General features: G+C 33.8%; 2 protein-coding genes across 3 annotated transcripts; both read left to right on the forward strand.

The window, feature by feature from the left end:
• The first annotated feature begins 1,618 nt into the window (after positions 1-1,618).
• Positions 1,619-8,604, forward strand: LOC115971578 (E3 ubiquitin-protein ligase SP1). 2 transcript variants are annotated; one of them, XM_031091576.1, is made up of 12 exons: positions 1,620-1,877; positions 2,304-2,685; positions 2,897-2,949; positions 4,730-4,851; positions 4,964-5,059; positions 5,226-5,363; positions 5,454-5,519; positions 6,612-6,724; positions 6,812-6,922; positions 7,027-7,070; positions 7,158-7,266; positions 8,042-8,604. In XM_031091576.1, the coding sequence occupies exons 2-12, from the start codon at positions 2,609-2,611 to the stop codon at positions 8,142-8,144; spliced, it is 1,032 nt and encodes a 343-aa protein (XP_030947436.1). In that variant the 5' UTR covers positions 1,620-1,877; positions 2,304-2,608; the 3' UTR covers positions 8,145-8,604. The 2 variants fall into 2 exon arrangements, with proteins under 2 accessions (XP_030947437.1, XP_030947436.1); XM_031091577.1 differs by lacking the exon at positions 7,158-7,266 and having other exon boundaries at positions 1,619-1,877; positions 8,042-8,159.
• Positions 8,605-10,599: 1,995 nt separating this feature from the next.
• Positions 10,600-11,945, forward strand: LOC115972279. Its single transcript, XM_031092498.1, has one exon. The coding sequence runs from the start codon at positions 10,828-10,830 to the stop codon at positions 11,629-11,631; it is 804 nt and encodes a 267-aa protein (XP_030948358.1). The 5' UTR covers positions 10,600-10,827; the 3' UTR covers positions 11,632-11,945.
• The last annotated feature ends 213 nt before the right edge of the window (positions 11,946-12,158 follow it).

Genomic DNA, 12,158 nt, shown 5'->3' on the forward strand with positions numbered 1-12,158 from the left:
TCAAACATATAATAGATGGGAAGAAACGTTAATCACAACATGTATTAGAACATATGTCAAGAAAAGATTTGATTATTTTATCTCAAATACTTAACACAACTTTGTGACTGATAATAGATGGGAAGAAATGTTAATCTCAAACATCTTAGAACATATGTCAAGGAAAGGTCAGATAATTTTATCAAAAAAGAAAAAAGAAAAGGTCAGATAATTTTATCTTAAATACTTAACACAACTTTGTGATTGAGGTCGATATATAGCAGATTGCCTAATAGACATTGTCAAGACCTCCATTCCTAAGATTGCAAAAGATCTTTATTGTTTAATGCAAACCTAACATGCCATTATCTCTACCCCCACAAAAAGGATACTAATGGTGAGATGAATGGACTTGAGGACTGTGTTCTAATAAAGCCAACAACGGTATTTTTCAACTGGCATGTTCCAGTGTTTTTAACAAAAATGTCAAGGGTTTAAATCAAGAGAGTCAATCTTGTACTGGAGATTGTACCAGTTTGATCAGTGGAACGATATATTTCGGTACCGGTCAATACCAGTGTACCGTTTTGGGTTTACCGTTATTATATATGTGTGTGTGTGTGTGTGTATTATAATAAATATAAAAGTTTACCATAAAACATTACCTCAATTTAGAACATATTATTCATGGTTTTAGACTTTAGCATCAATTAAAAAAAAAAAAACACAATATAAAAAATAGAAAGCTTAATTGTTCATTGCATACTAAGAAAAAAAATAATACTAATAAGTTAATGCAAATAAGTTACCATTCCATTTCCACCCTTACAAAAATTCAAAAATTACAAAACTAAAAAAAAAAAAAAAAAAATTTATGTACTGGCCGGTATTGTCCGAAATTGGCTGATATGGCCAGTATGGCTGATATTTAAACTGGTACGAAATGTTGACGTTTCGATACCGATATATGTACTGGTACAGTACATACCGGCCGGTACAATATCAACTACCTTGGTTTAAATATATTATTTCCAACTATTAAATTATTTAAAAAAAAAAACCAATAAGAAACAACATAATATAAACAAGGTCAAAATACATATATACCTCAAACATAATTGAAATCCTAAAATTTTTAACAAAAAAGCTGTCATTAGTTTACTGAGTAAGATCGTTTAGTGGATTAATTATAAACAATAGTGAAAATATGTTTTTTTTTTTTTTTTTTTTTTTTTGGAATAGTGAAAATATGTTAATAAAACCTAAATAAAAAAACTTAATCAATAATTTTACACTTTTAAAACAAGAACTTATTTTAGACAAAGAATATATAATAGAATTTTAAATAATTAATATTAAATTGATATTTAAATATTAAAAAAAATCACTTAAATTTATAGTTTTAACCCTAAAAATGTATTTATAGAGTATAGCATCTAAGAGTATTTGCAGCAGTGGAGTTAAATAGCTATATAGCTATTTTAACTCCACCAAAACTCCAAAATACATGCTGCAGCAGTGGAGGCATACCTAAATGAATGTGCACTGAAAAAATATTTTATTAAGTTTCTCTCTCTTCTCTCATTAAATTTTTCTCTTTTTCTTTCTCTCTCTCTCTCTCTCTCTCTCTCTCTCCGGCTTCTCTTTTTTCTTATGTTTTTTCCTTCTTATTTTTTTTCCCCTCTAGTGCCTCCCTTATCTCCTCTCTGCTTCGCCGGCGAGCTCGCCGACCTCGGTTGTGCTCAGTTCAATCAGCCTTCAGTTTTGGTGGCTGCAGGTCGAGCGGTTTTGGTGGCCGCGGGTTGAATGATTCTGGCGGGCCGAGACCCCATCTCCGCAAGCTCCATCGTCGATCTGTTACCCGAGCCCCATCGCTGTCGAGTTTGTGCTAGAATTGTGTACGTGTGTTGAGTTTGTGTTTGTGCTGGGTTTGTGCCATGGGTGTGGTTTGATTGGATTGTGGCCTGTGGATCAGTGGGTTTCGTGGATGTAGGTCGGTGGTGGTGGGTTGTTGATTCGTGGGTTGCTGTGGTGTGTTGGTGTGATTTTTGCCATGGTGTGATTGTTTGCTTGCTCTGTATCAGAGAAGAGAGAGACGAAGAGGAAGAGAGAGAAAAAGATAGAGATGATGATGCTCTATATGATAAATATTTTATTGTGATGTTTATATTATTTTATTATGCTGAAAGCTAAAATAGATTCACTGTTGTAATATGTTTTATAATATGAGTAGATAAAATAGATAAAGTAATTTTTTGTGATGTCAAATAGTTAAAAGAAATAGCTCCATTGATGTGGGATGCACTAACGACTTTAGTTTACAGGCAAAACATAAGTGTGCGCAGGATTAGTGGTGGACACGCAATCGGCGCATCTTAGCAACGCCCACGCAACAAAGCATTGTCACTCGCTCTTCTCCCTCCCCTTCACTTCACTCCTCGCATCCAGTTCTCCCTCTCTCTCTCTCTCTCTCTCAATTTTCGAGAGAAACAAACAGAAAACCTAAAGAAAAAACGAAAAGAAATTTCTTAATAGCCTCTCTGTGCTTCTCTGCTTTTCGTTTATTTTACGGTGAAATGAATAAGTTTTGGTGAAAGTGCGGTGAAATTAGGGTTTCGTTTGATTGAAGATGATGATTCCATGGGGTGGAATCAGTTGCTGTTTGAGTGCAGCTGCTCTGTACCTTCTTGGAAGAAGCAGTGGAAGGTACATGCTTAATTCTAGCCCTAATTGTTTTATCTGTTTATTCAAATTTGAAAATAATTAGAGTCAATAATTAGTTTAGGTTTTGCTAATTTGTTCACGTACATTGCTTAATTTGGAAATTGCTTGTAATGGGTGTTCTTTATTTCTATTTTATTATTATTTTTTTTTAAATGTGGTTTTTGATGCATTTGTTTTTGGTGTTTTATGATAGGGATGCAGTGCTTCTTAAGTCAGTGGCTCGGGTGAATCAGTTGAGGGAATTGGGTATGCGCCTTTTTGGAAACTGGAGGGTTCATTTTTTTATATTGTTTTTGTTGTTACTATGTGTTTTGAATTATACAAATGATTCTTGTGGATGTTAAATTTACATTTGTTTAGGTTGTGTATGAGTTTTGAGGATTTAAAATCAATAGTTTTGAAGTATAGTTGTTAGTGTAAATTGGTTGATATAACTAAACAACATGATGATTCGGATTTTGGTGTTCAGACAAAATCAGTTGTGTGATATTATGAATTTGAATTGTTATCTAACATTTAATCATTTTATATCCACATGTTAATGAAAATTAAGTCTGAAGACAACATATTTCATAACTGCTGAGGTGGTAGGTTGTGATTGGTGTACAATAAAAGTGATGTTATCGGTGGTCAAGTGAAAATTATTTTGCATTAATCACAATGTGCCATCTTAACAAGTGGTGAAGATTGTTGTGTTTGTAGTATTGTCATATTAATAAAGCTCAAATTCATAAATAAATTTTGATAGTAGAAAAAGAAGAAGAAGAAGATTTGTCATTTCATATTCTATTCAAGTCATTTAAACTAAAATCTGAAATTCAAATCCTTCTCTTATTGAAATATCTAAACAAACTGCTAGTGTGTTAGATTGATGTATTTTGGGTTTTCAAACCTTCAATGAGAATAGAATTTGTTTCCAAGCTACCAGTGAGCTCTAACTCAAGAATTTGTTGTGAAGTATACTTGTCAAGATTACATATAGAATCTGTTGCCCAATTAGTTTCTGTGAGGATTGTATAACATTGGAACTTTGCTCATGATATGTAGATAGCATGTCTTTGTGATAAAATCTGAGAACTTAGTTGTGTCTATACAAGTTCTGTTGGTCCTTTATGCCTTTCTACAGTGAAATGTGATAAGTGCCATTTGCATGTATGTATATGTTTATATATGATGCAAAATTTTAAAAATAAATAAACTTCTTGTAAAAGTGATCTGTTGAACTGATAAAAAAAGTAGAAGAAGTGATCTCTTGATTGAGATTATCAATCTTTGGGTAATATTACACACTGATGTTTTAGGCACATTAGACCTTCAAAGTATTTTTTGAATTGCATCAATCACACTCTTACTCCACTTTATTTATGTGCTGGGCTACAGTATGATGTCTTTTAGTGAAGAACATGAAAAGGCGATTATTAATTATGCTTTTTGGGTAAGTGATTACTGGTTATGTTAACAAGTCATCTTAGAATAAGTTTGTTGTCCTTGAGAAAGAATTACTGAGATTGCTTGGTGATGTTTAATTGTAGTATAAAATTATGATTCTTTCGTAATTTCAACCATATCATTTGTGACTTGTTCCAACAATCTTTGCCAATATGCTCTAGCCCAAATTGCACTTCCTTCTCCCTTAAGAATGTGTGGAGGGTGAGGTCTTGGGTTCAAAACCCACTACATGCATGGGCGCCTTTAATTTTATAAATAAATAAGAAAATATGAGAGTTTTCTTGCTGTCTTCTTAGGGTGCTGAGGACTTAAGATATAGGCTTTTAAATGTGCTCTGGTTTTGAAATTCTATGGGGGTTGATTTATTTCATAACTAATGTAAATAGTATGCTTTGATATGTTCCTTAATGATGAGTTTTCTTGCTGTCTTCTTAGGTTGCTGAGGACTTAAGATATAGGCTTTTAAATGTGCTCTGGTTTTGAACTTCTATTGGGGATGATTTATTTCATAACTAATGTGATTAGTCTGGTTTGATACGTTCCTTAATGATGAGTTTTGTGTTCTTACGCTTTTCAGCTCAGTTATTGGATGCTGAGTGTATATTACCTTTGGTTGTCACAATTTCTGGAAGAGTTGGTTCTGAAACCCCGGTCAACTGTGAGTTCAGTGGTTTACGGGGTGTTATTGTAGAGGAAACGGTACACATTTATTAATTCAAAGATCATAACATACATATATTTTATAAGAAAATTAAGGTTTGTCTCTCAATTTGTAATCCATATGTAACAATCATATTGATATCTATTTCAGGCAGAACAACATTTTTTGAAACACAATGATGCTGGGTCATGGATACAGGATTCTGCTTTGATGCTGTCCATGAGTAAAGAGGTTCCATGGTATCTGGTAATAGACTCTCTCTCTCTCCCCCCCTAAGGCTGCATCTTTGTGTGTGGTTCGGTCTCCTAAGTTTATTTTGCCTTAATTGTTCTGTTAAAGGATGTTGACTTTCATTTAAAATTTAAGTTTTGACTTACTTTATTTCTTGGTGGCTCCTTGGTTCATCTGTCAGGATGATGGAACTGGTCGTGTATTTGTGGTGGGGGCTCGAAATGCATCAGGTTTTGTACTACCAGTTGGAAGTGAGGTTTTTGAAGAGTCAGGAAGATCCCTGGTACGTGGAACATTAGACTATCTCCAAGGCCTAAAGGTATGCCTTGTTCACCAATTTATCCCTTTGTGCTTGAGGACACTGGCAAAATTTTGGGTCAATTAATGTGATGAAGTTTACATTTTTTAGATGCTTGGAGTCAAGCGAATTGAACGAGTACTTCCAACTGGGACTTCCTTGACTGTTGTTGGTGAGGTATGAGCACTAGAATATAATTATGAATTCTTACATACTCTCCTTGATTGGAGTGTGGCTCTATCGCATTTTTCTTGTTTTTCCTTTCCTGTTTTGCTTGATCATTGTAATTTTGGTTCTTGATTTTTGCCCCCATAGTACATCCCCAGTGTACTCAGGTTGGCTATTTTTTATTTATAAAATTTTTCGTTATCTGTCAATAAAAAAAAATGAAGGAGATAAACACTGTCAACTTAGGGTTCAGTTGTTTTACGCATTGTATTACCATGTCTAATTTTTTTAATTTATGTTAGCTCTTCTCTTTGATTTTGGTTGTATTCGTTTCAAGTGCAATGGGTTTACCATCGTAAACACAATGTACTTTTCTTATCAATAAAACTTCTATTAAATAAAAAAAAAAAAAAGATTCTATTATATCATTATGTACTCAAGAACTAGATGAATAGTTGAGCCTCTCTCTCTCTTTTTTTTTTTTTTTTTTTTTTTTTTTCAATTAGAATTGTGTCTATTTTTTGTGTGTGATAGAATTGCATTATTTGTTCCTTCTAAGTTGTGTTTTCAGTTTAAATCAATCTGCTTCAATTTGGTGGCTCTTATAGATTGCTTAGTCAACACATGGCTATACAATAATGCATGTATTATTAATTCTATGATATTAAAGAAACATTGTCATGTTTTCACAAATGGCTACATAATGGTTCCATGCATGCGCTAGCACTTGGCAAAGTGATTGTTTGCATGGTAAACTTGGGTCTTTCATTCCCTTTGTGGTGAACTATTTTGTGATAATCTTATGAGAAAAATGTGCAGCAGAATACTTTGTTTCTCATCAGTCTGATCCTCTAGGTAAAAGGGAAAAAAATGAAAAAGAAAAGTGATTTTCAAATAGGAACAGACCTACACATTAGAGCATGAAATTTAAATCAAATAGGAACAGACCTACACAATCCATTAATACTTGTGCAAAGAAAAGATCTACAAATCATAGATGAGAACCCATTCTATACATCTTGTGATCTTGGATGGTGTGCTTTGATGGATTTGATTTTATGCTGCTATATTTATTTATTTGTTGTTTTAATTGATTTTCAGGCTGTAAAAGATGATGTTGGAACAATACGCATTCAACGACCCCATAAAGGGCCATTTTATGTTTCTCCCAAATCCATTGACCAGCTCATAGCTAATCTTGGGAAGTGGGCAAGGTTGTGTTTCTGTCTGTATATACCTGCACACTTTTCCCCCATTCTTTTTAATTATTTTAATCTAATTAACAGAGATTTACTTAACAGGTGGTATAAGTATGCATCTATGGGTTTGACGGTGTTTGGTTTCTATCTCATTGCTAAGCGCACTATCCAATATTTCATGGAAAGAAGGCGACGTTCTGAATTGCAGAGAAGGTATGTTGTACTAGTATTTATAATTTTTATTGGGAAACTGAAAACAACTTAGAGTGACTGATCAATTCATGTCCAATGGGAATGTTATAATCTTGAACATGCAGGGTTCTTGCTGCCGCTGCCAAGAGATCAGGGCAAGAAAATGAAGGTAAAAGTGTTGCATGTCTAAACCATGTAACTTACTCATATTCTGTTCTTGTTTCAATATGGTATTGAAAGTTGCAACTCATTTCAGGTTTAAATGAAAAGGCTGACATTGAGTCAGATGGTGCTAAAAGAGACCGTCTAATGCCAGATATATGTGTCATATGTCTCGAGCAGGAGTACAATGCTGTTTTTGTTCCGTAAGAAAACCAAATATTTTTTTCCTTATTTTAGGCAAAAAGGAATTATTTAGATGTCAAGCAAAAAGGAATTATTTAGATGTCAATCTTCTGTGAGCCACTGCCATTTATATTTTTCTTTCTATCCTATAATCTTTTAATGATGGATGTGATGTTGAGAATAAAAGGAAGTGGCCACTTTTCTTTTCAAGCTTTTACATCAATTTATGAACAATTTCTTGATTGGTTGCTAATTCATCACTTTCATATCCCAATTAAGTCTGATTGACTAGGTGGACCATTAGCCATGCATGACTGTCTGGGTTTGTCTAAAACATGATTACCTATGCTTGTTCTGTCCCTGTGACCACAGATGCTGTGGGAGGATGGATACCCCGCACATTTTCTTAGTATGTTGAGCTGGCCACCTTTTTTTTTGGTGGGGTTGGGGGTGGGGGCTGGTACTTTTGAACTTGATTATATTTTACACAATATGTTCTCCATAGTCTATATAATTATTTATGTAACAAAAGATTAAATTTTTACTATTTGTGAAGAAAAAGCAAGGTTGCCAAGAATATAAAAAGCACATGGCTCTCAACAAACTGAATGCGTCTAGAATGTGATGTATAGTGCATCAAATGATCTAGACCCATATTTAAGACATGACCAAATCAACATTTAGCTTTGCTATCTTGAAAATTCTTATGTTCCTCATCCTTTTTTAGTGTTGTTTCACTTGTTTGACAGTTCAAAAATCAAATTTAACAAATGACCTATTGCTTATAATTTCCAGGTGTGGACATATGTGCTGTTGTATAACATGCTCTTCACACTTGACCAACTGTCCTCTTTGCCGGCGGCGAATTGAGCAGGTAGTGAAGACTTTCCGTCATTGAGGTTCTAGCAACCATGCCAGATGCTCAGATTTGAATGATAGTAGTTCACATGTAGGAATCTCAAGGCCTAAATTTTCCTTCATCATGAGAGTTTTTTGCTAAATGGGGTAAAAATTGTGCTAAGCCTTCTCTACAGCTTTCTGTTAGCAAGTTTGAAATCTACATCTGTTCGGAGAAATGGTCCCCACGTGATTACAATGTAGATTATTCATCGATAAGCATATTGTTGGGCTCTTCTGAATTGTAAATAATTTACAGCTAGACAACCCTGTAAATTGATGTGATTCATAGAATTTTTTATGTCTTGACTATTGTCTCTGTTTTGGTCTGCCAATGGAGATGCCATAGTTACTTTGTGCCTCTCTTTTTTGCGGCCACCTTACCATGATGCCCAAGTACATGATACTCTGTCTGGGATTTTTATTATTTTTATAATATATACGATTGAAGCATGGTCTAACTATAGGAGTAAAGTAATATGCCAAAATTGTCTGTCTTTGTCATAAAGAGGATTTTTTTTTGGGGGGGATAAAAATTGTCACCAAGAGGATGCATGTCGCTAACAGCATGAGATTTATTAAAAACATAAATATAGGGTAATTGCATAATACACCTGAAATTTGACAATAGTTTTAAATTTATCTTGAAGTTCTGATTGCAGAAATGTTACTTTGTAGTTTCAAAATCATTTCAATTTAGATTCTCAGTGAGTTTTATTAACTAAAATAACTGAAACAAACCTAATTTGGACTTTGGGAGTTGGGACTTATCTTGACACTGAAAAATCCTTCTGCGAGACAGTTTTAAATGCCAAGAGAACAATCCACAAGGTAATGGCTTCATCGTTGTTTATCTGTAATGATTCATCTTGCTTGTATTAAGCTGATTTGTGAGCCTGAACAATTCAGATATAGATCTTTTTATGCAATTGAAATTTCAGGACTAAATGTAAAACTAAGGTGAAGCATGATAATCATATCTTCAAAGATGAAGGAAATTTGGTGATTAAATTTGAATAAAACTGCAAACTAATAACAGAATGAAAAATTTTCAAACCCAACCTATTGACATCCCTAGCTAAAAGGAAAAATTATATAATGTTTTGGGAGTATAATGATATTGTACTCTTCCATCTCATATGAATAATGGGTCTCACTATGAATTTAATTAATTAATATAATTACTCCCGAAAGAATATAACTATCTGTTTATGAGGTGTTTAAAGATCAATATCATATCTTGATATATTGCAAATAAGGAATAGAATAAAATAAATGCAAGGGCGGCTGCACATACATTTCAGGGGGTTCAAATGAACCCCCTGACTTGAAATTATATATATATATATATATATATATATGTATTTATATATATTTCTTAACTAATTTAAATAATGTTTTAAATCTTGCACACTCTGATCACATATCAGCTTATCCCACAATCAAACAACAATTTAGTGTATTATTTATATATGGATGAGTGTGGTTATGTGAATTAATAATTATATAGTGCAAGTGGAGTTGAGTTTTTTCATTTAGTTTAAAATATTTTTATAAAAAAATGACAAATATATAACCAAAATTTCATAAAAACAAAAATACTAAACAAAATAAAATGGTCATACTTACATTGACAATAGATAATGAAAACTAATAATAAACTATTATGAGGTGATTTCAAAATATAAAAACTCGTAAAAGGAAATTGTAAAATTTCATGTATTTGTTTGTTTTTTTTCGATAACTCAATGTATTCAAGTTCTTTTTTCTTAATTAAAATTTTGTTTTATTTAAGTTTCTTAATGACCCCCCTAGAAAAAATTCCTAGAGCCGCCACTGAATAAATGAAATATCAACTTAAACTTCGTCAAAATGAATTAGAGTGTTTATAATCTGTATAAGATTTCACATTGTAGTTGTGGAACTTCTGCTTTAGTTGTGTCGGCCCTAATAATTTTATATTATGTGATTTCTAAGAAGCATGTTGCTTTGAGCTAGAAAGTTTTCAGACGAGTTCCAGTTGAAGTATCTTTTCCCTTCCTTTCCAGACCATAGGCTAGTTACAGAGAGGTGCATTTTGACAAATAGGTTTCTTGATTCTTTTCAGATTTCAATAATAATTTGTGGAATCAGGATTTTGGTGTAGTAGCATAACAAACAAAGAAGATTGCTGCAGCAAAGCTTTGTTTATTTGTCAAACTTCAATAGTAATGGAATCCGATTCCAGTTTCACTGGTTCCAAACCAAATTTTTTACCATATTAAGTTGTGGTTGTGACTTGTGTAAAACAGCTAGCGATTTTCGAATCACGTAATGGCTTGTGTGTATCAGTGGTACTCGTAAGATTCCTTTTTTTGGAGAAAATGAGAGCAGCAAAAGGTTGGGAATATGATCCCAAACATCAAATCAGTTGGAAAATATGGGATTTCTCATTGATAAGGAATCTTAGCCAAACTTCCTCAATCACTCTAGCTACTAATGAAAGTTAGTTTCACACAAGGATCACGCAAAGGTGCTCCCTAAATTTTAATTGCACCATCCTTGCTATATTGTTTTTATGGTCTCTTCAATCTTCTCAGTTGTCAAATAAATAGGAGGCTTCCCAAGCCCTCACAGAGCACTGCTTTCCACTGTCACTCAACCAAAGCTAACACCAAACTCATTCAATTTTTACATAAACATCTATGGAGAACAATCAAGATAGCTCAAAATCTACAGGTGTGTGTGAGAAAATCCGCGGTGCAATGAGCGATTGTCCAATTCGTCGCTTCTTAAGTCGCCAAAGAGATTCTAGTCCTGCCTCCCCCATTCCAAATCCTTCACTCCCAACCCATAATCATCAAGGGAGAACCATTGATATCCAAACCACACTAGCTGCTCATGAACATCCCAAGTTGGTAGAAGGTTCCCAACACCTCAAAGCTCATGAAAAGACCAAAGCAGATGAGGTTCCTATTGAGTTTGATTATTCTGGCCTGCATTCTTCAATTGTGAAGGGGAGGTCAGCAACACCATATTTGCCTATTCAAAACATCAGTCCAGTGAGAAAAATTTCTCCAATGAAAGAGGATAACTTTAAACCACCCCTTGTTCCAGTGCAAGAGAACCCCATGCTTAAGAGACAAAATAATGGCCAAGGAGTCAAGGGTACTTCAAAAGTTGAGGAGAAGCAAAAGCCCAAGTTAGAGGCACCTGCAAAAGCACTGAATGGTGAGGGGAAACATCATGGTGTGAACATGGAGCAACAAGTTAAAAAAGAAGGTGAGAATCCAGGAGTGGATAATAAAACATTTTCTGATTATATTAATCGAGCAAAGAAGATCATCAGGACTGTCACAAATGTTGGTGGTAGGCACAATACCTCTGGACACGATGATGCTTATGATACAAAGAAAAAGGATCATGCTAATGATCATTTTTCGGAATATATTAATCGTGCCAAGATGAAGATCAGAACTACATCAGGTATTGGAAATGGAAGGAATTAACGTCTCCTTCAAACTAGAGTAAGACCATTTCAAATGAACCGAAGAGCCTCTACTATTACTACATAAAGGCCTTGGGCTCTTGGTATGTTGGTTTGCTTTTCTTCCCGGTTGCATTCTTGTGCTTGGGCTTAAGCCTACTCTGTCTATGGCTCTGTCTTTCTCTCATGTTATATCTTCTTGGAAGCATATTATGTTAAATAATTTGGTTTGGTTCTTCCTATTTGTTATGCCTTATTTTATTGCTTTATCAGTGAATTGTACTGAATCCTTGATAATATGTTACATATATTTGGATCTGCCAAGATATTATAGTATTCTTCCAAGTGGTTGTGTATTTCTCTTTCACTGGATTTCATAACCCAAAATATGTTATTTTTAGATAATGTCAGCATGAGAGGTATAAAAGTGAGGGCCGATAGAAGAACAATCCATTAAGATCTATGGTCGGAGGGAATATATATTGAAGGTAAAGCTGCAATGTAAAAGTAGATTATTTTGAAACTGCTCAAATTTGAGCATGATTCATC

This window comes from Quercus lobata, chromosome 12 (genome assembly GCF_001633185.2).
Source record: "Quercus lobata isolate SW786 chromosome 12, ValleyOak3.0 Primary Assembly, whole genome shotgun sequence".
Taxonomy (NCBI): Eukaryota; Viridiplantae; Streptophyta; class Magnoliopsida; order Fagales; family Fagaceae; genus Quercus; species Quercus lobata.